We start from the raw sequence: 26,352 nt of genomic DNA on the forward strand, positions 1-26,352 counted from the left end.
TGCAACCTCCGCCTCCTGGGTTCAAGCGATTCTCCTGCCTCAGCCTCCCAAGTAGCTGGGATTAGAGGCACCTGCCTGGCTAATTTTTGTATTTTTAGTGGAGACGGGCTTCCACCACATTGGACACGCTGGTCTTGAACTCCTGACCTCAGGTGATCTGCCCGCCTCGGCCCCCCAATAGCTGTTAAATTTTCAATACATTACTAGGATTAGGATTTAATATCCTGTTTATGTGAATTTCCACAAGAACTGGAAAAATGTCATTAAAATGGACAGGCGATCTGTATGAGTCAAGATACCTGCCACAACTACACACACACACACACATACACACATTGTTTCCCATCCTTAACCCATTACCCCAAACACAGCCCTACAATTTCTTTTGGCCTCAATTACAAGGGAAAATGTATTCGGGTTTTGCTTTTTGCTTCTTTGACAATCTGAAAATGCTATACCTAAAGTTTTACACTATATATATATATATATATACACATACACACAATATTACGTTATCATTTATATTTTAAAAATAATTATATATGCGTATGTTTATATATTAGCAGAACATGTTTGCAATGATTCACAAGAAATTGATAATAAATAGAAGATAGTAGATGTGGGAAGGAGGCTTGCTTTTCAGTATATATCTTTTTTTTTTTTTTTTTTTTTTTTTAAGAGAGACAAGGTCTCGCTATGTTTCCCAGGCTGGTTTCAAACACCTGGCCTCAAGCAATCTTCCAGTCTCAGCCTCCCAAAATACTGGGATTACAGGCATGAGCCACCCCGCCTGGTCTCCCTGTATATCTTTTTGTGCTTTTGAGTTTTGAACAATGTGCCTATATTGTGTATTTGAAATTAAAATTAAAATGTTGGAAGGCTGAGGCAGGAGAATGGTGTGAACCCGGGAGGCGGAGCTTGCAGTGAGCTGAGATAGCGCCACTGCACTCCAGCTTGGGGGACAGAGTGAGACTCCGTCTGAGAAAAAAAATAAATAAATAAAATTAAAATGTTGGATGTAGAATGAAATCCTCCTTGTAAAATACATGGGTACACGGGTGTATATCCCATCGGTCCCGGGCATCGGCAGGCCATCCACAGACCATGTTCTGGGGAGCCCGGCCAGCAGCACCTCACACACAGCAGCCACTAACCGCGTCAGAGCCTCCCTCACTCTTCGCCCTCCATGTGCTTAGCAAGACACTAGGAAAAGGTCTCGAAGGAAATCATCAGGACTGAAAACCAACACACTCATATTTGAATTTGCCCAGTGTCACCAGTTTGAGAAAGGCCTTTCTCTGCTAGAGGGTGAGGGGAAAGCTGGGGCCAGAATGTGAGGACAGAGACTGCCTGGGCAGACTGTTCTTGCCAACATCCTAATCCTTGGCTGTAAAGTTGCGAGGGAACCATGGGCTGGGGCTGGGGTGTCAATCAAGATAAACAGACCATGAATGACAGCATGGCAGGACTTTCTCATCTTTCTGAACAGAAGTCAGAATTTGGATGCAAATTCCATCTGCATGCTGAGCCTTTCCCCAACATCACCCAGTCATTTATAGCACTCCTTTCTCTCCCCCATAGCCACCTGGCTCAAGCCCACTTACCGAGTCCACAGACCCAACTCCCTATTACTTGTCAAGTTTCCTCCCTGGGCAGAGGAGGGTTTCACTACCAAAGTCAGCTGCATCACGGAATGTGTTGAATCATTCCAGGAAGCCAAGTCAATCCATACGCTCTGGACAGTGTACAGAGGAAACTGAACCTAAAACCCTTGTAGACCGGCAGAGCCGTGCCATGTGTGAGGATGTGGTCAGGGCAGCAGCATGCAGGCCCAAGATGGAGCTCTGAGTCTCCTTGCTCTAATCCTGCCAGGCTCTTCTCTGTCTTCTTGCTCAGCCAATTAATACCACGCCTCATTCAGTCCTTTATGACCCTCAGGGGTTACCGCCCTCTTCAGGACATCTCCACTCAAAAGGAGTTGAGGCATGTCCCAGCTGTGTTTCTGATGACTCCTTGGTCCCTGGTCTCTGCAGTCTCTGCAGCTTTTCCTGATCACCCAAGAGATGCACAGCTTCAAGAACCTATCAGCTGTAGCAAAACCAAAACAACATTCACAGTGGGGAGTGGGACAAGGGATGCTATGTCTGTTATTTTACTCTTCGAACTTGGATCATACTCCTTCCTGTGGGAGGCCCCTTTTCATTTAATCTACAAATGTTAAGAAATGTACAGAGAAACATTGCAATTCATTGTATTTATCTGGAATACCAGCTGACCTATGTAATCAGGCCAAATGCTGAGTTTGAAATGAGAATCAGTGCAAGTCCCAGAGGATTTGTTTTCCCTCTTTGCTGCCCCAGAGGTACATTGTCATGGCCTACAGAGCAAGAACAAGAAGGGAAGGCTAGGTCCTAAGAGTCCAACTCAAACAATGTATCATGCTTGAGAAAAAGATAATTTTTCATAGATCAAAGGCATATGGGCCGGGCACGGTGGCTCATGCCGGTAATCCCAGCACTCTGGGAGGCTACGGGAGGAGGATGTTTTGAACCTAGGAGTTTGAGACCAGCCTAGGCAACACAGCAAGACCCCCGTCTCTACAAAATGAAATAAATTAGTCCATGTGGTGGCACATGCCTGTAGTCCAGCTACTCGGGAGGCTGAAGTGGGAGGATCTCTTTGGCCCAGGAAGTTGAGGTTGCAGTGAGCCATGATCATGCCACTGCACTCCAACCTGAGTGACAGGGTGAGACCCTGCCTCAAAAACAAGTCATATGGAGAAATTTGCATTCCAACCCAAAATCACACCAAGTAAATTGTAATCTCTTATAGGAAATGCTCAGAAAATACAGGTGAATCAATGTGTTGTAATGAAAATTCACCTAAACTTTCACATACGGCTAGCTCAATATTCCCAGGAACTCACCCGTCAGACTCATGATGACGAATCAATGCACAAATTGTTCTCACATTTGGTTCAACTACATCCCACAATGCATGAGCCTCAGAGAAACATTTATCAGTGGAAACCTGTAGCTATTAAGAAAGTTGTATAAAATAATGCAGTGTCTACAATAATTTCAGACTTTCCAAAATTTTATTTCTTCATTGTTCAGTCAGTTAGTATGTTGATGATACAGGCATTGAGAATTCTTACTAAAATTCTCAGTTTGCATTTTTGTATAAATACTCTGGACTTACAAAAAGTAAAGCAAACTTGAGTCAAAATGAGATCAAAGTTATTCATACATCGTAAAACTGAGACTTGTTTAAGCAAGGCGCAGGCTATTTGATGGGGTGGGAAGAGGACACGAAGAATGGAAGTCACAACACAGATTTGCCCACAGCGGCTCACATTCCTGTTCTCTAGCACCCACCCTGGTGCAGCCCAGGCCCGCACTCCCAGCCTCCTGAGGCGGGTCACTGAGCTTCCAGACAGAATGTGGGTGGCACTGCCCCACCTCTCTCTCAACCTCACTGAGCTGACTAGCGGACCTTGAAGTCCTCCCCTCGGCTGAACTCAGTCACCACATTTCTCTGTTCCTGCCTCCAGGTCACTGACTGATGGTGGGGTGGAGGACAGTCAAACAGGCCTTACAAATTCCCGCTATTCAATCTCAGCAGACCCTCCCTGCAGGCCGATCGAGGGTCCTCGCCACCAAGATGCTCTCAGCAGACCCTATCTGCAGGCCAATCAAGGGTCCTCGCCACCCAGATGCTCTCAGCGGACCCTGCCTGCAGGCCAATTAAGGGTTCTCGCCACCCAGATGCTCTCAGCAGACCCTGTCTGCAGGCCGATCGGGGTCCTCGTGACCCAGATGCTCTCAGCAGACTCTGCCTGCAGGCCGATGGAGGGTCCTCGCCACCGGGATGCTCTCAGCAGACCCTGTCTGCAGGCTGATCAAGGGCCCTCGCCACCCAGATGCTCACAATAGCTCTTCTGAAATTCACTTTTCCCTAGTGCTCAGTCTCAGCCTTCCTGTCTCTCATACAGAGAGCTCGTCAGAAATGCAGCCCCTCAACTCCTCCCACCTTGGAGGATCCTAATGTCTTTATGCAGACTTTCTTCCCTCTTCTGCCTAAGAAAGGTCCAGAATACGACACAGGGGTCCACAACTCCCTGCCTGAAAATATATCCTCCTGCCTCTGATGACTTCATCTCAGACTGCCCTGCCTCTCTCCTTCTGCATGTTTTATTTCCCTGTATCCTGGCTTTTGCTTTCTTCCCCACTCTCCATCCCTGGGAAATTTCACTAAGTCTCTTGAATTTGTTCAGAAAACTTACTAAATCTGCAACTCCATCTCTTCTCTTTCTGCATCTCTAGACTCTACTTTCCAACTCTTGCTTCAACTTTTCCAAATGCGTATTCCACGAATACCTCAAACACAGTTCTGCTCAAGTAAGACCCAATCTCTCCTTCCTCTTCTCCCTGTTCCCCCTCTGTTAATGAATGACATCAACATCACCACCCCATCTGGAAACTGACTGACAACCTCACCTCCTGCCTCTCTGGATCAACCACAGTGTCTGTACAGAAACCATGCTTCTGGCCAGGCACTGTGGCTCACACCTGTAATCCCAGCACTTGGGAGGCCGAGGAGGGTGGATCACCTGAGGTCAGGAGTTCGAGACCAGCCAGGCCAACACAGCAAAACTCCATCTCTACTTAAAATACAAAAATGAGCTAGGTGTGTAATCCCAGCTACTTGGGAGGCTGAGGCGGGAGAATCTTGAACCTGGGAGGTGGAGGCTGCAGTGAGCTGGGATCACACCACTGTACTCCAGCCTGGGCAACAGAGTAAGACTCTGTCTCAAAAAGAAAAAAAAACAAACCCAAAACCATGCTTCTCACGCCTCTAATTCCAGCACTTTGAGAGGCCGAGGCAGGCAGGTTGCTTGAGCTCGGAGTTCAAGACCAGCCTGGGCAACATGGCAAAACTTCGTCTCTACAAAAATACAAAATTTAGCCGGGCGTGGTAGCTCACACCAGCAGTCCCAGCTACTAGGGAGGCTGAGGAGGGAGGATTGCTTGAGCCTGGGAGGCAGAGGTTGCAGTGAACCGAGATTGCACCACTGCACTTGAGCCTAGTGACCTAGGTGACCCTGTCTCCAAAAAAAAAAAAAAACCGCCATGCTTCTCCTGGGCTGCCCAAAGCCAGTGACTAAGCTCTGCCGAAAACTAATGCAGACTCATTCATTCTCTGGAGACATGAGACTCCTCCCATGGGCAGCTGCAGCTCCAGGACTCCATGTGGGCCTGATGGAAACTCTCTTAGATCTGTACCGTAAGACTCTTTCTACCCAGTCTTCATTCTACTTCTCTCCCCTTCCACCAAAGTTAGACCTGCATTAGTTTGGAGGCTCCCCTGCCCTCTCCTGCTTCTACCCCCAATAAAAATGTCTTGTGTATGTAACATCATTTTGGTGTCTGCTTCCTGGTGGACCTGAACTAAATGCACATTTACATCTCACATCTAAAGTCCCCAATAGTCTCCCAGTTGGTTTCCCTGCCTCTGATCTCAGAGGCACTCTGCAAAACACAGGATCAATCCTTCCACTTCCTTCTATAGTAACTTTTCCTGTCTACCCTTTACTTAGAGGGGGAACAATAAATCCCTTTTGGCTCTGAGCCATCCATATTGTGGCCCCATACCTTGTTTTTCATGTCCCTCTGCAATCTAACTTTCTAACCACATGGTCTATTCACCATCCCTGAAATAACCACGTATTTCCACACTTCCATGCCTCTGCTCGTGCCATAACTTCAGACTAAGTCTCCATCCTATTTGCAGACCCATTAAACTATTCAATATCTATTTCCTTATAAGTTATAACCTATAGCTGGGGATATCTTTATCATCTTTTACCTCCTGACTTTTGTACACCAAGTGCCTAAAGCAGTATCTTATCTTCTACAGCTGACTCTCAATAAGTGCAGAATGGAAGCAGATGGAGGAAGCTGTAGAAGACTTGGCAATAGTAGCTTAATAACCCACTGATAACAAAGGTGATAGCAAACACCAATCCAAAAACCAAAAGCTGAGTAGTCTAGGGCACTTTATGTATGGGCAAATGGTCCTATGCACCGTAATAGTCCTCAAGAATAGCACTATATTTATAATACAGTATAATTGATTTCAGTTTGATGCACTGAGTATGTTTTGAGGTTAGAGTGAGTTATAGTCATACCGCTGCACTCTAGTCTGGGTGACAGTGCAAGACCCTGTCTCTAAATAATAATAGTAATAGGATTTGGGCATGGTGGCTCACACTTATAATCCCAGCATGTTGGGAGACCAAAATGAGAGAATCATTTAAGCCCAGGAGCTTGAGACCAGCCTGGGCAACATATTGAGACCCCCATCTCTACAAAAAAATTTTAAAAATTAGCTGGGTGTGGTGGTCCTCCTTGTGGTCTAAGCTACTTGGAAGGCTGAGATGACAGGATTGCCTGAGCCGGGGAAGTCGAGGTTGCACAGAGCTGTGATCATGCCACTGTAGTCGAGCCTGGGTGACATAGCAAGATACTGTCTCAAAGAAAATAAATAAAATTAAATAAAAATAAAATGTTTTAAAATAAAAATGATAATAATGAATGGATGTTATACTACAGTTTTCTAAACTCCTAGAATGTACAACACCAAGACTGAATCCTAACGTAAACTATCTTCACTTTGGGTGAGGCCAGGCGCAGTGGCTCACCTGTAATCCCAGCATTTTGGGAGGCCAAGGTGGGCAGTTCATCTGAGGTCAGGAGTTCAAGACCAGCCCGGCCAACAGGGTGAAACCCCCGTCTCTACTAAAAATACAAAAATTAGCCAGGCGTGGTGGTTCATGCCTATAGTCTCGCCTACTCAGGAAGCTGAGGCAGGAGAATCGCTTGAACCCAGGAGCCGGAGGTTGCAGTGATCCGTGATCGTGCCACTGCACTCCAGCCTGGGTGGCATAGCGAGACTCAGTCTCAAAAAAAAAAAAAAAACAACACTTTGGGTGATAATGATGCATTAATGTAGGTTCAATTGTAGCAAATGCCCTGGTAGGCAATGCTGATAATGGGAGACTCTACGCTTGTGTGGGGGCAGTGGGTTTAATGAGAAATCTTTGTAGCTTTCACTCAGTTTTGCCATGAACGTAAAACTGCTCTAAAAAATAAAGTTGGTCGGGCAAGGTGGCTCACGCCTATGATCCTAGTATTTTGGGAGGCAGAGTCGGAAGGCTTTCTTCCTGAGCCCAGGAATTCGAGACCAGCATGGGCAACGCAGTAAGATTGTCTCTAGAAAAAATACAAAAATTATTCGGGCATGATGGCATGCGCCTGTAGTCCCAGCTGCTCAGGAGGCTGAAGTGCGAGATCACTTGAACCCAGGAGGTCGAGGCTGCAGTGAGCTGTAATCACACCACTGCACTCCAGCCTGGGCAACAGAGTGAGACCCCGTCTCAAAAATAAAATTAAAAAACCCAAAATAGGCTGGGCGCAGTGGCTCACGCCTGTGATCCCAGCACTGTGGGAGGCTGAGACGGGCAGATCACTTGAGGTCAGGAGTTCAAGACCAGCCTAACCAACATGGTGAAACCCCGTCTCAACTAAAAATACAAAAATTAGCTGGGTGTGGTGGTGGGCGCCTGTAATCCCAGCTACTCGGGAGGCTGAGGCAGGACAACTGCTTGAACCCAGGAGGCGGAGGTTGCAGTGAGCCGAGATCGTGCCATTGCTCTTCAGCCTGGGTGACAGAGAAGAACTGTTTTTTTGGTTCTTTTCTTAAAAAAAAAAGGCCGGGCACAATGGCTCATGCCTGTAACCCCAGCACTTTGGAAAATCCCAGCACTTTGGAAGGCCGAGGCAGGCGGATCACTTGAGGTCAGGAGTTCGAAACCAGCCTGGCCAAAATGGTGAAACCCCGTCTCTACTAAAATATACAAATATTAGACAGGCGTGGTGGCAGGCGACTTAATACCAGCTACTTGGGAGGCAGAGGCAGGAGAATCATTTGAACCCGAGAGGCAGAGGTTGCAGTGAGCCGAGATCGAGCCATTGCACTCAAACCTGGGGGATAAGAGCGAGACTTCTCTCAAAAGAAAAAAAAAAAAAAAGAAAATTTATCAAGATTGAGGGTTTTTTAATTTTAATTTTGTTTTGTTTTTGTTTTTTGAGATGAAGTCTCATTCTGTAGCCCACGCTGGAGTGCAGTGGCACAATCACGGCTCACTGCAAACTTCTCTTCCCTGAAACCTCCACCTCCCAGGTTCAAGCTATTCTCCTGCCTCAGCCTCCTGAGCAGCTGGGACAACAGGCATGCACCACCACAGCCAGCTAATTTTTGTATTTTTAGTAGAGACAGGGTTTTGCCATGTTGCCCAGGCTGATGCTGAACTCCTGGCCTCAAGTGATCCATCCGCCTCAGCCTCCCAAAGTGCTAGGATTACAGGCATGAGCCACAATGCCCAGCCAAGACTGAGATTTCTAGTTTGGGATTCTAATTTTAATAAGAAAGGAAAAACTGATCATAATTTATTTTAGGACTCAACACATTAAAAATTTTTTTTTTACTTTTTTTTTTTTAAAGAGACAAGATGTTGCCCAGGCTGGTCTTGAACTACTCGGCTCAACCAATCCACCCACCTTAGCCTCCCAAAGTGCTGAGATTCCAGGTGTGAGCCTGTAATCTCATCATTTTTAAAACAAATATTTTCACCCCTCCACTTTTACCATGATATACTTCGACAATTATTTGAATATCCCCCAAATAATTGATAGCATAATTATTTAAGATTCCATCAGGGATGCTCCTGCAACAATACTCAAGTGCTTGTCGAATTACGTCTTACACATTGCATTTTTCCATTTCCTTTTTCTCATTGAAGGTACTGCCTTTCCTTGAGTTTTTTTTTTTTTTGAGACAGAGTCTCACTGTCGCCCAGGCTGGAGTACAATGGCACGACTTAGCTCACTGCAGCCTCCACCTCCTGGGTTCAAGCGATTCTTCTGCCTCGGCCTCAGCGTCCCAAGTAGCTGGGATTACAGGCATGTGCCACCACGCCCAGCTAATTTCTGTATTTTTAGTAGAGACGGGCTTCACCATGTTAGTCAGGCTGGTCTTGAACTCCTGACCTCAGATGATCCACCTCCCTCGCCCTCCCAAAGTGCTGGGATTATAGGCATGAGCCACTGCTCCCAGCTTCATCTTTGCTTCTTTACATTGAGAAGATATATTCCAACCCTTAACTCTGTCTTTCCATCCCATTTCATATCATTTCTGAACACTCGTGGCATTTTACCCACAGCTCTCATGGCACCTGGAACTTTTTAACTGTCTGTCTGATCTATTTATATTAAGAAGGTAAGATATAAGCTCCTTGGAGATAGTGACTATGTTTATTCAAATGTATATCCTCACTGGGCGCGGTGGCTCCCGCCTATAATCCCAGCACTTTGGGAGGCCGAGGCAGGCAGATCACGAGGTCAGGAGTTTGAGACCAGCCTGACCAACATAGTGAAACCCCGTCTCTACTAAAAATATAAAAATTAGCTGGGCTTGGTGGTGCATGCCTGTAGTCTCAGCTACTCAGAAGGCTGAGGCAGGAGAATCGCTTGAACCCAGGAGGCAAACGTTGTGGTGAGCCAAAACCGTGCCACTGCACTCTAGCCTGGGCAACAGAGCGAGACTCTGTCTCAGAAAAAAAAAAAAAAAATGTGTATCCTCAGAGTGTCTTTCAATAGTAGTCAGTAAACATTTAACAATTTAGGCAACAAGGTGACTGTCCAAGGTTATTAGTTGAGTATCTGCCTATTGAGAATTTATGACAAAAATAGAGCTTTTTCACAAGATGGCGCCGAAAGCGAAGAAGGAAGCTCCTGCCCCTCCTAAAGCCGAAGCCAAAGCAAAGCCTTCAAAGGCCAAGAAGGCAGTGTTGAAATGTGTCCACAACCACAAAAAAAAGAAGATCCACACATCACCCACCTTCTGGTGGCCCAAGACGCTGCGACTCTGGAGACAGCCCAAATATCCTCGGAAGAGCGCCCCCAGGAGAAACAAGCTTGACCACTATGCTATCATCAAGTTTCCGCTGACCACTGAGTTGGCCATGAAGAAGATAGCAGACAACAACGCACTTGTGTTCATTGTGGATGTCAAAGCCAACAAGCAGCAGATTAAACAGGCTGTGAAGAAGCTCTATGACAATGATGTGGCCAAGGTCAACACCCTGATTCGGCCTGATGGAGAGAAGAAGGCATATGTTCAACTGGCTCCTGATTACGATGCTTTGGATGTTGCCAACAAAATTGGGATCATCTTAACTGAGTCCAGCTGCCTAATTCTAAATATATATATATATATCTTTTCACCATAAAAAGTATATATACAAGGACAAAACAGATTCTGCTGTGAGGGACTACATATACAAATAGGCAATTACCAGATCATATTTAAAAACAGAACTTTCACCCACACCTGTCCAGGAAACTAACCCGCTTACTTAGAATAAACAATCCAGGAAGCCAGTCTGCTACAAGTTAGTCTTACAGAGAAAGCCAGATTGCTATCTCTAGTGACAATCCAGGAAACCAAACAATAACTTCCCTAACAACTGGCCCCAAATGCCCAGCACTTGATTAATAACTGATAGCTTCCCTAATTTTTGCCCCACTTCCAACATAGGACCAACCAGGCTAAGCCAAATATGTACCCATAACCAATCACATCAGATGCCCGACTTCTAGTAAACCCTCAGACAGCTTCCCTTGTAAACAACCTCCAATCAGAACATACCTAAAGGCTTCCCTTTTTTCCACAATAAAGCTTTCCTCTCCTCTGTCAAAATGCAAATCTGACTCCCTTGCTATACAGCAAGCTCATTATAGGCTTTGTTTCTCTCATTTAGCTAGTCTTTACTGCTACAGTCATTTAATGGAAATTTATTGGAATCATCCTAAAGAAGAAATTATAATTCACGTAAGCTGGGAATTGAATGAGTCAGGAATGGCCAAAGGAAAGCCTTGTCACAGACTGCGGGGCCTACAGGCAGGACCTGGCAATGGGCATCATCTGGCTAAAGACAAGTCGTGGCCTCGGCCTGGGGAACAGCTGCCCCTGCCTAGTTGCCCCTGGGGTCAGTTCAGGAGAGTGAGCAACCCAACTAGGGTGACAAAGCCAACACCTGCAGCTGCATTACACAATGCTCCCTCCCTCCGCTCACTGCCCTCCCTTAACCATTTAGTAGAAGTCACTCTGGAACATTCAGGTGGCACAAGTCCATCATTCTGACAACTCATCTCCTCAGCTCTAGTTGAATAATGTGAACATTGGAGGGTTTAGTTTCTCCTCTCTTTTCCACAAGCAATGTGCAATTCTGTGTAAACTTTAATCCCTGCAGTTTATCTAAGATTAGTTCAGTCTAGTTCAGTCTAGTTACCTTGAGATGAATTCACTGAAAAGACTACACAGTGAGGCATACCATAGCTAAAAGTAACTGGCTTTGGTCATAAAGTAATTTTTAACTTTGAATTAATTATAAAATGAATACCTACACTGCAGAAAATTCCAAAACTGCAAAGTAATTAAAGGAAAACTAAAACCACTAATAAGGGCACCATTCAGAGAAACCAGTGTTGCCAGTGACACATATCCTTCTAGTCCTTTCGTTGTTGTTGAGTGCGTGTGGATGGGGAATGGGGGATTCACTTGAACAGGACAGGATTTTGAACTGAATAGCTTCGCTTGTTTCTCTAAATAATGACTTACTTAGCAAGCCAGTTCATGATCAAAGTATTTTTTCAAGGCACTTCCTGAATTGTCCAAGAAGAGGGGGAGCATCCTTTGTGACTGATGAACCACCCGTCCTTCGCTGGTTCTGTCTGGCCATTCTGTCCTATACATGTTAATCCCACTACCTGCAGCAGCCTCCTCCAGATTTATCTAGCAGAGCGTCACTGCTCATTCTTCAGTATTGCTCTTCCATGACCCCTTCCCTTGCCCTAGCAGCAGGCCTGAGTGTTCCCACATCTGTGCTGCCAGGAAGCTGCTGTGTTTCCGCTGGGGCAGTTGGCATATGGCAGCGTGATTCTAGTGCAACTGGGTTTGTGTACATCTGTAAACTGGACATTCCAGGTGAGTCAGGACAGAAGTTTTCCACTTTGTACACCCACGACCTTGCAAAGGATAAAATGAAGAGAGAGCAAAGTAGTGGATGGTGTGTGAACAGTAGAGCTGGGCTGCCTGGGTTTGAATTCTGCCTCCAGCACTTACCAGCTATGACCTTGGGCAAGTCATGCATCATCTGAATATCACGGTTTCTTCATTTTTAAAACAGAAGTATTAACGGTATTTTCCTCACAGGGTTGTAATATACATTAATACACGAAAGCACGTTAAAGAGTGTCCAGTACATGGTAAGCACTACGTAAATGTCTGAGATTACTGAGTTATGTGTAGTAAGTAACCCAAGTATTTCCAAACTGATCACAATCTTTACTCTGCAATGAGGACATTTAACACTCCTATAACTAGCTCTCACTACAGTTTTCTCTGTACATGGCAAACAAATATTTAATCCAGAATTCCTCCCTGACTACACTAGAACACAGGAATTCACATGAAACCAAGTTTGAGTAATGGTGCTTCACTATTAAATGGAAATGCTACTACCAGAGCTTACATGCACCAATTTGCTCTCCCCACCTGGAGAATATTCATTCACCATGACACGTGCACACCTCAGAGTCAAAATTCATCCTTTGCAGATGCATCCTCCTCCACTCTCCCAACACCCCCAGCTCACTATTCCAAGAAGCAAGCTTTGTTGGAGAACTGGTCCATTTCAGGGAATGGGGGGACTTCTGATTGTGCAATATTTTCTGAGTGTATCATCCCAAACTAGATGGAACAAGCTCAAAATGTCACAGAAGCTGCTAGGTTTAAAATTTATATGGCATGGGCATGGTGGCTCATGCCTGTAATCCCAGCACTTTGGGAGGCCAAAGTGGGTGGATCACTTGAGGTCAGGAGTTCAAGACCAGCCTGGCCAACATGGCGAAATCCCATCTCTACTAAAAATACAAAAAATTAGCCAGGCATGGTGGTGGACATCTGTAATCCCAGCTACTCAGGAGGCTGAGGCAAGAGAATGGCTTGAACCAGGGAGGCAGAGGTTGTAGTGAGTTGAGATCATGCCACTGCACTCCAGCCTGGGCAATAGAACAAGAATCCATTTCAAAAATAAAAATAAAAATAAAAAAATAAAGTTTATATTCAAGTTGCAAATTACTTTTCAGGAGCCACTTCCACAGTGAAGAATCAGAATCCCTTGATGTTCAAATTATTCAGCTGGAACCAAGAACTAAACTAAAAAAGGATACACAATTTTGCCATGTTTCCCAGGCTTTAATGCTCTGAAAAGAACATTTTATTTTAGAGTATATATATTATAAAAATAGCTAACTTAAACGTTCCCTGACTTTGAAAGTCTCAGAAAGGGATTCACTTGTTCAAATATTCACCTAAAATACCCTGCTTTAAAGATACACAACTCTTCACTCTTCACACATCAAATGAATTAGGATTCTGATTTTCTTTTTTTTTTTTTTTTTTTTTAGACAGGGTCTCACTCTGTTACTCAGGCTGAAGTGCAGTGGAGCCATCTTGGCTCACTGCAACCTCAACTGCCCAGCTCAAGTGTTTCTCCCACATTAGCCTCCAGAGTAGCTGGGATTACAGGCGCACACCACCACACCCGGCTAATTTTTGTATTTTTTGTAGAGATGGGGTCTCGCCATGTTGCCCAAACTGGTTTCAAACTGCTGGCCTCAAGCAATCCACCTGCCTAGACCTCCCAAAATGCTGAGACTATAGGCATGAGCCACCGTGCCCAGCCAGGATTCTGGTTTTCTAAAATGGAAATAGATAAGGCTTCCCTCCGGCCATCCCTAAATCTCAATTCGTTCAATTCAACAAAACATGCAGGTTTTCTCTAATGACCATGAGATTTGAAACCAACAAAGGCAGCAGCCCTCAGCACAGCCTGAGCAGCCAACCTGAAGCAGATAGGCTCCAGACCTCAAATGTCCACCTTCAAACAAAATAAAGCTTGCCATCTGCACACTATATCCTTTCTATCATAGCAACAAAATAAAACAGCTGCTCTCTCTTCATTTGACTCTAGAAGAAAAAGAGATAAGTATCTCCATGATTGAAAGTGAGATAACCAGATGAGATTTTTTTAAGAACTCTGCCTGTGCACTTGACTTATGGATTGTCCCCCCAACCCCATGGAAGTCAAATACCCACATAAAAATACCCATGAAAAGCAATCTTGGACCATTAAAAATATTTTAAACCTAAAATCAAATTCTAAGAAAGTCTATGACTAAACTGAACTTTCTTAACCAAATGTAAATTTTATTTGTGTGTTTTTTCTAGAAAAACCATTCGAGGTAGGGCGCAGTGACTCGTGCCTGTAATCCCAGCATTTTGGGAGGCCGAGGCGGATGGATTGCCTGAATTCAGGAGTTCGAGACCAGCCTGGCCAAAATGAAGAAACCCTGTCTCTACTAAAAATATAAAAATGAGCCTGGTGTGGTGGCGCGCCCCTGTAATCCCCGCTAGTCAAGAGGCTGAGGCAGGAGAATTGCTTGAACCAGGGAGGCGGAGGCTGCAGTGAGCCGAGATCAAGCCACAGCACTCCAGCCTGGGCGACAGAGACTCTGTCTCAAAAAAAACGAAAAAAAAAAAAAAAAAAAAAACAAAGAAAAGAAAAACCATTCGGACTCGAAAAGTACTGCTGTCTTTCAGTTGGTAAATAATAAAATTTGGACGTGAGGTAAGAAAACAATTGGAAGCTACTGCGATCTAAAGAAGCGTGGGGGAGGGAGGCCAGATGTCTGGTCACTTCCCCAGTTGCACGACCTTAGACAATTCCTAGATCCTTTGAGTCTATCCAGGTCTGCGCAGGTAATGACACCTCTCAAACCCAAAGTATGAGAGCACCCTGGCCGGTGAGAGGGTGCCTAGGAAGTGGGGAATCTGCTACAAAACGCAGGGGAAGCTCGAGGGGGCCCTAGGATAAAGACCAAGAACCGCACAACATCGACTCCCTCCTAACACAAAACTGTCTGCTCCGAGAACCAAATATCCCACCTTCCCGCGGCTCCCGAGGCACCCGCCACTGTTTTATTTTAATCCACACATTCCCAGTCCTGAGCAATCCTAACCCCAGAGCTGGATCTTCAGGGAACCACAATAGGCAAAAAGACCAGAAAAATCTAAGTCCAAGGGAGCCCTCCCGGCCACTTACAAACAGGGTCTTCCATTTTCAAGGGTCTTTTCAAACGGATGTTGGCAGGGACCGTCTTCTCGATCAATTCATCAATGCTCTAAAATTAAAACGAAAAGCAGAGGAAAGTGCCTCTGAGTTAAAAGAGTCACCTCTGTGTTTTGCGACTACAAAGGCTTGTGGGAACCTCATTTAAATCGCCTAATTAGGGTTCTTTTTAAAGAGAAAAGGAAAACTCTGAGCAAGCCAGAATGACTTGGAGGAAAGAAAATCGTTAAGTGGGGTGGAGATTCCGCCACTCGGGGTTGGATTTCAGTTGCAACCGGAGCTAACCGGTAAGCCCCCGCTTAACCATGGGGTCTTCCTCCTCTTGCAAACTTAAGGTCCATCCACAGGGCCACTTGGGCTGGGGGTGGTTTAAAAATGTACACTTTTGAGGCACGAAGACTGGGTGCAGGAGAAAGTAAGCAGTTAAGAAGTAAGAAGGCACGAGGACCAAAGGCACGAATTTGCTTCCACGCCACGGCCCGGAACCCAGGGTGCGGGGACCACGCGGAGCGCAGCAGAGCTCAAAGCAGGAGTCGGGAGGCCGCGCAGGCAGAACCCGGGCAGGGCGGAGGGGAGGCCGCGGAGGGCCGGGTGGAGGTCCTTACCGCCAGCCCCAAGATCTGCAGCATCTCTCTCTGGTCTTTGTCCCCAGGGCCTATGTGCCTCCGAGCGAAGTCGTCGTGTCTGGGCAGGAGGCGCTCCAGGAGGCGCGAGGCCCCAGCCGCGGCGCTGTCCCCGCCGCCACTGCTGCTGCCCCGGCCCCGCGGCGCCCAGCACGACCCCGATCCCCCAGCTAGGCGGCGGCCGCTCCCGACCCCGCGGCCCAGGCGCAGCCCCCACGCCCTGGCACAGGACTGCATGGCCGCGGCACCGTCCCCTGTCCCGGCCCGCAAGGGTCAGCCGCGCTCTCAGCCCCTCTCCTGGCCTCGGTCCCCCGGGTGGCGGCTGCGTCCGGCCTGGAGCCCTTTTCGCTGGACAGCCGGCGGGACAGATGGACGGACGCTCGCGGGCAATGAATGGGCGCCGCGCTCAACCAAGACACTCGAGCAAAGTTGTGGCTCCACCCAAGGCACCTGCTCCGCACACTTTAAGCGGCGCCCTGGAGGCGGGAGGTGGGTTGGGGCCAGGAAGAGCTTGGCCAATGAAAGTAGACAGAGGGGAGGGGGCGGAACAGTTCCCGCCCCCGCCCCCTCTCCCTACCCTCTTCCCAGCCCTTCCGTAGAGTCTCGCTTCCCATGGACCGAAGGCTGCCGTCTCCAGTCCTGCCCACTCCGACGTTGGCTGGTGCCGGGGGCCGGGACGCTCCGTAAGCCCCCTGCCAGGGTGTGGAGCCGCATTGGGGCAGGATCAGGTGGGACAGCCCAAAGACTCCGGGCCAAGTTCCTGGGGGACTCGGCGGAGATGGAAGATGATTCTCGAAGCTCTCCATTTCCTTAATTTTGAGGTATCTTTCCCTGTCACATTTCATCTCAGGGAAATTAATATGGGCAGATGGCGGTTCTTTTATCTTTGCGGGAGCGCGATAAAGTTACTCAACCTCTCAGAGCTTCAGTTTTCTCATCTCAACAGAGCTGGATGGGATTTTAAAAAGAGATTATATGTACATGGAAAGCACTTGAACAGTAGATTTGAACACCCTCTCTATATTTCTTTTCTTTCTTCTTTCTTCCTCCTTCTTCTTCTTCTCTATCTCTCTCTTTCTCTCTCTTCCGCCCCCCCCATATGTAACGCTATGGCTCACGCCTGTAATCGCAACACTTTCGGAAACCGACGCGGTAGGATGGCTTGAGCCCAGGAGTTCGAGACCAGCTTGGGCAACATTGTGAAACCCTGCCTCTACAAAAAATACAAAAATTGGTCGGGCGTGGTTGCGTGAGCCTGAAGTCCCAGCTGCTCTGGAGGCTGAGGTGGGAGGATTGCTTGAGTCCGGGAGTTTCAGGCTGCAGTGAGATGTGATCGCACCACTGCACTCCAACGTGGGCCACAGAAAGAGACTCAGGAAAAAAAAAAAAGTGTGTGTGTGTATATGTAGTTTTTTTAAATATGTGTACTGTATATACATATACGTGTGTGTGTAAAACTACAAACGATATTTTGTTGTTTTTGAGACGGAATCTCGCTCTGTCTCCCAGGCTGGAGTGCGGTGGCGGGATCTTGGCTCACTGTAACCACCTCCCGGGTTCAAGCGATTGTCCTGCCTCGGGCTCCTGAGTAGCTGGGAGTACAGGCACGTGCCACCACGCCCGGCCATTTTTTTTTTTTTTTTTTTTTTTTTGTATTTTTAGTAGAGACGGGGTTTCACCGTGTTAGGCAGGATGGTCTTGATCTCCTGACCTCGTGATCCGCCATTACAGGCGTGAGCCACTGCGCTCGGCAAAAGTACAAAGGATATTAAGATAAACATTTTTCACTGTCGTCTTGCTTTGAAAGTTAGCCATCTAGAACTGGATTTTTTGTAAATGTACCATCTCCAGCTGTCTCATGACAGTTTTAGCAAGAGAATGAATTTTTAAAATTCCAGTTGTTCTAATATGGGGAAGAGAGGACAGAAGTAATCAGAACATTACTTGTACTTAGACTAGTGGCTGATTGGTTTTTCCTTTGGCGGGCTTGCATTGAGGAAGAAGAACCCAGAACCAGCGCCATTAGGGTGCTCTAGTTACCTAACATTCCTCCCTTTTTTGTTTTTTAAGAAGTGGGGAGGTGGGAGTCGCTGTTCGTCTGGCTACTTCCTGCTGAACGGGGGCGTCTGGGAAGGGATATTGGAGGATTGTAGGGGCAGAGCAATAGCAGGAGGCCAAGGAAGACGGCGCTGAAGGTGAACACTTCCCGGGGTGTGAAGTCTAAAGATGTCCCTTGTAAGTAGAGGTCATCTATGGACGCGAGCCATCCGTATGGCAGGGAAGGATCTGCTATGAGCCACATATCTTCTTGGAGGGCCTGGAGGAAATCTAAGAAATTACAGGTCCTGGAGGTGGAGGCCATGGGTAGGTAAGTCCTGGTCGTCTTCTTTGGTTGCTAGGAGTTGGTAGTGCCTGATGAGAAGCTGGTTAAAAGTCTGGTTAGATAAGGAGGAGATTCGTTGTTGCATGAACTTTATTAGGCAGGGGAGAAGGGTACAAAAGGCCGCTATTCCTAGGAGGAGCCCCAGAAATGGTAGGACCCAAGCTAAAAGAGGCATTTTTAGGGTGTCCCAAAGTGAGAAGCCTGTATTCGTTTCGAGGAGTTTTTGTCTTATGTCATTAAGATTTTTTATGTTAATCTCGACAACCTGGGACTCATTAGTAAAGTAACAACAGCTTTCTTGGAGGAAAATGCATGTGCCTCCTTTTTCAGCTGTCAGGAGGTCTAGGGCTCTGCAGTTTTGGAGGACTACTCCGGCTAAAGAGGTGATTTGTCGTTGCAGGGTGGCTAGTGACTGCGCAGTTTGTTCAATAGTGGATTCTAGGTGTATCTTTAATTCATTAACCTGCGAGACTCTGTATCCGAGGGAGGTGGCCCCTAGAGCGGAGCCTAGAAGGGAGGTTGCAAGGGAGAGGCCAAGGATGGCAGGTATAAAGACAGCCCGTCTTCTTCTTGGGGCCTGATTCATGGGAGGGTGGTTAAGGTTGAAGGCAGTGGTCCCTTCGGAAAGGGAGAGGAGATTAAGTTGTGGCAGGAGTGTGACGGGGAAGCAGGTGGTATTGATGGAGGAATTGATTGTTTTGTAAAGAGTGTGGTTACACCAGAAGAAGTATCCATTGGGGGCGGAAGAGTTAGGGTAGGAGGTGGAGGTACTGCAGAAGGAAAAGGATTCGGGGGAGTCCGTGTAGCAGGTTAACAGCCTGGGACGTATTGAAGAGGGGAACACCGGATATTAAGGGGGTGTTGGGGGGTGGTGAATGATCAGAAGTGTTGGTAGTGTTTGGGAGGGCGACAGGAACAGCAATAAGCAGCGGTTTATTAAGGCTGGCACATAGGAAGCAGTTGGAGGGAGAGATATTAGAGGCGTTTAACAGTTGGATTCCTTCCTGTAGAAGTAAGAGCCAGGATTGCTGTACTGAGACGGAAGCAGAGGAGGAGTCTAGCTGCTGAAGGAGGTCTTCGGCGGCTTGAGAGATGTCGCTGGAGACGCCGGGAAGTGTGAGGAAAGGAAGGGGGGGCACTGGGGCATGATCAGGTACTTATGAGAGCATGTTAGGGGCGGGGTGGTCTTTGGCTGCATGGGGTGGCCCCCTACTTTGACTATAGGAGGGCCAGAGGTGGAGACAGCGCCTTAATACTCCTGCAGAACCGAGGAAGTAGGAGGGAAATGACCAGACGCCTACTCACTGCAAGAGGCACCCTGGGCTCCTGCGTGGTGATGGTGTGTGTCGGGAAGAGGTCCTAGGGCCCCATCAGTCATAGGCTGCCAACTTAATGAGATCGGCTTTAGGACGGGGTCTGGCCCATCTCCCCCGAGGGAGCTGGGGCAGTCGGTCGCCCAGTGGCCGGATTGTTGGCACTTGGGGCACGGTCTTTTGGGTGGCCTGGGATTAGGACACTCACGAGCCCAATGAACTTTGTTCCCACATTTAAAGCAGGGTCCAGGGGGTTGGCGGTGAGTGGTGGACAGAGGCATGGCGTCTGATATTGTGGAGTTTATCAAAATTGACTGCCTTTTGAGCTGCCTTCCGGAGACCTGTTATTAAACAGGTGGCAAAGTGGTCTCGGGCTTTGACACCGTCTTGGGAGTTATAATTGCAACCAGGATTGTGGTCGGGGACTGCCTGCGCTTCGATGGGTAGGGCTGGGGTTGTTGGCGAAGGCGCGGTGGCAGAGGGGCGAGGTTGGGGATGGTGATATGGCGGCGGTTTGTCAGCAGGGTTAAAATCGGAAGTAGGAAGGGGAGGGGGTTGGGAAAGGCTTTTGGAGTGGAGGCCAGTCATGACACTTGTGGTTAGGGTTAACAGGGACAGAAAGAGGTGAGGCTTATCGTCTAATAGGAGAAGTTAGGAACATGGGGGATCTCTGCCCAATCTCCCGTGCGCACAATCATTGTAAGGGCCCTGGGGAATTTCAGGGTCTAGGGTCCCATAAGGGGCCATTCATTTTGGTTGTCTAAGGGGTAGGTTGGCCAATCTTGCGTGCAGAATTTGATTAAGCATTTAGGTTTGAGGTCAGCGGCAAGGCCTAGGGTAGCCAGATTGTCTAGAAGGCATTTTAGGGGGGAGTCGGCCGGCAGGGATGCGGAGCCTCCCATGGACAGAGAGGCAGTGAGGGCTAAGAGGGCGTCCCCTAGTTAGCCGAACACTGTAATCAGGTTCAGGGCCTTCGGTTGGTCGTCACCAAGGCGAAGGGACTGAAGGGCCAACAGCATGGCCGAGGGACCGTGAGCCACTTGGTACCAAGATTTTTGTATGTAGCCAACAGTATGGCACGGGGCGGAGGTTCGGGGCGGAGGCTCAGGCTGGAGGGGCGAGGAGGAGAGGGAGAAAACTCCGTTCCCTGCGGGTCGAGGAGGGGAAGCAGGAGTCTGTCACCACAGTATAGGACTAGGCGGCAGACTACGGAAGGGGACTTACCAAACAGGAGCCAGTGGTGGATGGCGGACAGGAAATTGGGCGAAGGCCGGCCGGGGCATGGTCTGAGTCTGAGGGGGATTGGGGTCCCGCCGGAGGCAGGGAGTCCCAATCCGAGTCACGACGCCAATGAAAGAGTGACTCTCAGACTTAAGACCACGGCGCAACGGCTCGGCCAAGAGATCTTTATCGGAGGAAGCAGGATAGGCAGTGCAGGAGAGAGAGAGAGAGAGTGGTGGGGGGTTTGCTTCTTTTATGCCCAGGAGGGCTGCATGGATGTTTGTGATTGGTTGGGGTGGGGCTTAGAGCGAGGCGGGAAAAACACCTCTCTCTGATTGGTTTTTCCTTTGGCGGGCTTGCATTGAGGAAGAAGAACCTGGAACCAGCACCATTAGGGTGCTCTAGTTACCTAACAGAAAAGAGGGCAGGAAAATACACCACAAAGAACAGTAGGTAAAATGTCTGTGTGGCAGGCGGAGGCGGGTGGTGAGCCAGGAGGGCCGGGCTGAATGTCTCCGAAAAGTTTTTCGGCCATTTGGAATTGAAATTACAACCTTCATAAAAGTTGGGAGATCTCAGTGCCAGATGGTGGGGGTCGTGGGGAAAGATTGGAGGGAGGAGGTAATCTGCATTTATTCCTATTCCTGTCTGTGTTCTTTCTATGTATCAGAGGGACTGGAAGACAGGGAACAATAATTCCCAGGTCCCTTTGGCTCCGCAGTGATGGATGTTATTTGTCTTCTGCCAAAAAAAATATATGCATATATACACACATATATGTATATGAGAATTGGGGCCGGGTGCGGTGGCTCACTCCTGTAATCCCAGCACTTTGGGAGGCCGAGCCGGGCGGGTCACTTGAGGACAGGAGTTCAAGACCAGCTTGGTCAAGATGGCGAAACCCAATCTCTACTACAAATACGAAAAAAAATTTAGCCAGGTTTGGTGGGCGTGCTTGTAGTCCTAGCTACTCAGGAAGCTAAGGCATGAGAATCGCTTGAACCTGGGAGGCAGAGGTTGCAGTGAGCCGAGAGCGCACCACTGCACTCCAGCCTGGGTGATAGGGCAAGACTGTGCCTCAAAAAAAAAAAAAAAAGAGAGAGAGAGAGAGAGAGAATTGGGAAGTGGAACAAGGGTAAAAACTATTTTCTTATTTTCTGACTGCAGCAGACAGATGCATGGACTGCTGCAGACATGATGTGCTTGCTTACCAGCACCCCACCTTGACATAGCTGGGAAGGTGTGTCCACCAATGGGAATGTCTTGCAGTTCCCCAGCAGGAATTTCTGTGTACTAGACTAGAGCTTTAGTGGTTGACCTGAAGATAGCGTTGGTATTCCCTGGTTTTTGCTCTTCCAGTTCTTCCAGTGGTTTTGTATGCACCTATTCCTGACATTTAATTCTCCGGTGCTTGAAATGCATTGAGTGTTTTTTGTTTATTTGTGTGTGTGATGTTGTGAAATACGTATCTGGTATTCATCCCATTTCCTGGCCTACAACTCCTAAAGTCTTGGGAATCTCCAGACACCTGCCTTTTTGTATGCTAATGTGACTGACAGCTTCAGAATAGGGCTGGTCACTGGAAAGACAAAGACATAATTAGGGAGTTGGGACTTTCAGCCCCACCCTCAACTTCTCGGTAGGGCAGAGGGTCAATGATCAATGCTTAATCAATCATGCCTTCCTAATAAAGCCTCTATAAAAACCCAAGAGCCAGGCGTGGTGGCTCACGCCTGTAATCCCAGCACTTCGGGAGGCCAAGGCGGGCGGATCACTTGATGTCAGGAGTTTGAGACCAGCCTGGCGAACAGAGTGAAATCCCATCTCTACTAAAAATACAAAAATTGGCGGGGCGCGATGGCTCACGCCTGTAATTCTAGCACTTTGGGAGGCCAAGGCGGGCGGATCACAAGGTCAGGAGATCGAGACCACCCTGGCTAACATGGTGAAACCCTGTCTCTACTAAAAATACAAAAAATTAGCTGGGCGTGGTGGCGGGCACCTGAAGTCCCAGCTACTCAAGAGGCTGAGTCAGGAGAATCACTTGAACCTGGGAGGTGGAGGTTGCAGTGAGCCAAGATGGTGCCACTGCACTCCAGCCTGGGCAACAGAGCGAGACTCTGTCTCAAACAAAAACAACACACACACAAAAATGCAAGAGGACAGGATTCAGAGAGCTTCTGCATACCTGAATACACACAAAATGGCACATGCAAAGAGGCCATGGAAGGTCCTCACCCCTTCTTCCATAACTACCTCGCCCTGCGCATCTTTTCATCTGTGTTATTTGTAATATCCTTTATAAAAAATCACTAGACATAAGTGTTTCCCTGAGTTCTGTGAGCTGTTCTATCAAATTAATCAAACCCAAAGAAGGGATCATGGAAACCCCAGCTTGAAGCTGATCCATCAGAAGTTCTGGAGGCCTAGAATTGCAGCTGGTGTCTTGGGGACTGAGCCCTCAACCCTTGGGATCTGGCGGTATCCCTAGATAGAGTGTCAGAATTGAAGTGGAGTGCACCCAGCTGGTGTCTGCCTCAGAACCGACTGCTTGTTGGTGGGGAGAAATCCCCATATATTTTGGGATCATGGAAGTCATCTTCTTCTTTTTTTTTTCCATTGAGACAGAGCCTTGGTCTGTTGCCCAGGCTGGAGTGCAGTGGTGCGATCTGGGCTCACTGTGACCTCCACCTCACAGTTTCAAGCGATTCTCCTGCCTCAGCCTCCGGAGTAGCAGGGACTACAGGGACAGGCCACCACACGCAACTAATTTTTGTATTTTTTTTTTTTTTTTGTAGAGACAGAGTTTCCCCACGTTGGCCAGGCTGGTCTCAAACTCCTGACCTCAAGTGATCCGCCCACCTTGGCCTCCAAAAGTGTTGGGATTATAGGCATGAGCCACCACGCCCAGCCAGAGCATGGAAATCTTCTGCGTTGATTGTTGTAGTGTGGTGTGAGACCAGAGGAAGCCCAGTTATAGTGCTTTTTCAAAACTGTTCGTTTTCCTGACAAAACCCAAACAAAGGCTATAATGGAAGCCAAAAGCAGATTGAGGAGGGCTTAATGTTTGGGTGAAAAAGGCAAGAGACTCCTGAGAGACACATTCGCTCCCTGCCATTGTATGAGCTTTCAGGGAGTTTTTTCCTTTGCCTCCCTTTTTTTTTTTTTTTTTTTTTTTGAGTTTCGCTCTTGTTGCCCAGGCTGGAGTGCAATGGCCAGATCTCGGCTGACTACAACCTCTACCTCCCAGGTTCAAGCGATTCTCCTGCCTCAGCCTCCCGAGTAGCTGGGATTACAGACATGTGTCACCACGCCCAGCTAATTTTTTCGTATTTTTAGTAGAGACGGGGTTTCTCCACGTTGGTCAGGCTGGTCTCAAACTCCTGACTTCAGGTGATCCGCCCATCTCGGCCTCCCAAAGTGCTGGGATTACAGGCGTGAGCCACCGCACCTGGCCTGCCTCCACTTTTGTTCCTCCCCTGCCTGTTCTGCTCTAGTACAAGTATTTTGTCCTGAGTCCTTCTTATTCAGAAGTCTCATCAGAATACTTTTTTTTGAGACAGAGTCTCACTCTGTTGCCCAGGCTGGAGTGCAATGGCACGGTCTCAGTTCACTGTAACCTCCACCTCCCGGGTTCAAACAATTCTCTTGCCTCAGCCTCCCGAGTAGCTGGGATTACAGGCACCCGCCACCATGCCCAGCTACTGTTTGTATTTTTAGTAGAGGTGGGCTTTCACCATGTTGGCCAGGCTGGTCTCGAACTCCTAACCGACTGCCTCGGCCTCCCAAAGTGCTGGGATTACAGGCATGAGCCACCGCAACTGGCATTCATCAGAATGTTTTTATGTAAAGTCTAAAAGAAAGAAGACTTAAGAAGAAAAAAAGCAAAGAGAAGAAAAGAAAAAGAGAAGAGGATGAAGAAACCCAATTTGATGTTGTTAGAATCTGGTGGGCAATAATGTAACAAACTTGGTGACATTTCGGGAACCATAGCCCTTGAAATGAATAAAGGGGCCAGGCACAGTAGCTCACACCTGGAATCCTAGCACTTTGGGAGGCCAAGTTGGGTGGATCACCTGAGGTCAAGAGTTCGAGACCAGCCTGGCCAACGTGGTGAAACCCCATCTCTACCAAAAAGTACAAAAATTATCCAGGCGCGGTGGCACACATCTGTAGTCCCAGCTACTTGGGAGGCTGAGGCAGAGAATCGCTTGAACCTGGGAGGTGGAGGCTGCAGTGAGCTGAGTTAACCACTGCCCTCCAGCCTGGATGACTGAGTGAGACTGTGTCTAAAAAAAAAAAAAAAAAAAAAAAAAGAATAAATGAACTTATATATGTGCACTTGACAGTGGTCTTTTTACACAGAGCTGTACCTATAGAAGTTGTTTATGGGGCTGAGCATGATGGCACATGCCTATAGTCGTAGCCACTCGGGAGGCTGAGGTGGGAGGATTGCTTGAATCCAGGAGTTCTAGACCAGCCTGGGGAGCCCAGCAAGACCCCATCCCAAAAAAGTTGGGGGGAGTTGATGCAGACCCTAGACTTGAACAGTTTACAGGTGTCAAATTGTCTGATTCCAGAATTGCTTTGAATTCTGGCTATGGATAATATGGCATAAATTCAGATGAACTTCTTCTTGGGAACTGTGATGAAATTGGACCATATGTGAAATTTTGGAATTAATTGGAAACCCTTGGTATCCATGAGATCTTGGGAGTACTGCTCCAGGAGTCCCGACTATTTAAAATTAAAAAAAAAAAAAAAAAAAAAAAAAAAAAAAAAGGCTTGGCATGGTGGCTCAGGCCTATAATCTCAGCACTTCAGGAGGCTGAGGAAGAAGCATTGCTTGAGACCAGTAGTTTGAGACCAGCCTGGGCAGCATAGCCTGGCTGTCTCTACAAAAAATTTAAAAATTAGCCTGGGCTGGGCACAGTGGCTCACGCCTGTAATAACAGCACTTTGGGAGGCCGAGGTGGGTGGATCACCTGAGGTCAGGAGTTTGAGACCAGCCTGGCCAACATGGTGAAGCCTCATCTCTACTAAAAATACACACATTAGCCAGGCGTGGTGGCGGGCACCTGTAATCCCAGCTACTCAGGAGGCTGAGGCAGGAGAATCGCTTGAACTTGGGAGATGGAGGTTGTGGTGAGCCCAGATCGCGCCACTGCACTCCAGTCTGGGTGACAGAGTGGGAATCCATCTCAAAAAAAAAAGCCAGGTGTTGTGATACCTACCTGTGGTCCTAGCTGTAATCACACCACTGCATTCCATCTTGAGCAACAGCAAGACTCCATCTCTTAAATGAGAAAGAAATCGCCAGGTGCATTGGCTCACGCGTGTAATCCCAATACTTTGGGAGGCCGAGGTGAGTGGACCTCTTGAGGTCAGGAGTTCGAGACCAGCCTGGGCAACATGGTGAAACCCCATCTCTACTAAAAATACAAACATTAGCTGGGCGTGGTGGCAGGCACCTGTAATCCCAGCTACTCAGGAAGC

At 47.8% G+C, this 26,352-nt stretch overlaps 1 protein-coding gene and 1 pseudogene across 1 annotated transcript in view; one reads left to right on the forward strand and one right to left on the reverse strand.

The window, feature by feature from the left end:
• GLDC (glycine decarboxylase) overlaps positions 1-16,368 on the reverse strand; it is a 112,896-nt gene extending 96,528 nt beyond the window's left edge. The window contains exons 1-2 of the mRNA XM_030811267.1: positions 15,922-16,368; positions 15,290-15,368 (exon numbers count right to left, since the gene is read on the reverse strand). Of these exons, the coding sequence (XP_030667127.1) occupies positions 15,290-15,368; positions 15,922-16,176 (334 nt within the window). The 5' untranslated portion in view covers positions 16,177-16,368. The remainder of the gene's footprint in view (positions 1-15,289; positions 15,369-15,921) is intronic.
• On the forward strand, positions 9,827-10,351 carry LOC105738494 (annotated as a pseudogene).
• Positions 16,369-26,352: the final 9,984 nt, after the last annotated feature.

Source organism: Nomascus leucogenys, chromosome 1a (genome assembly GCF_006542625.1).
Source record: "Nomascus leucogenys isolate Asia chromosome 1a, Asia_NLE_v1, whole genome shotgun sequence".
In the NCBI taxonomy this organism is placed as follows: domain Eukaryota; kingdom Metazoa; phylum Chordata; class Mammalia; order Primates; family Hylobatidae; genus Nomascus; species Nomascus leucogenys.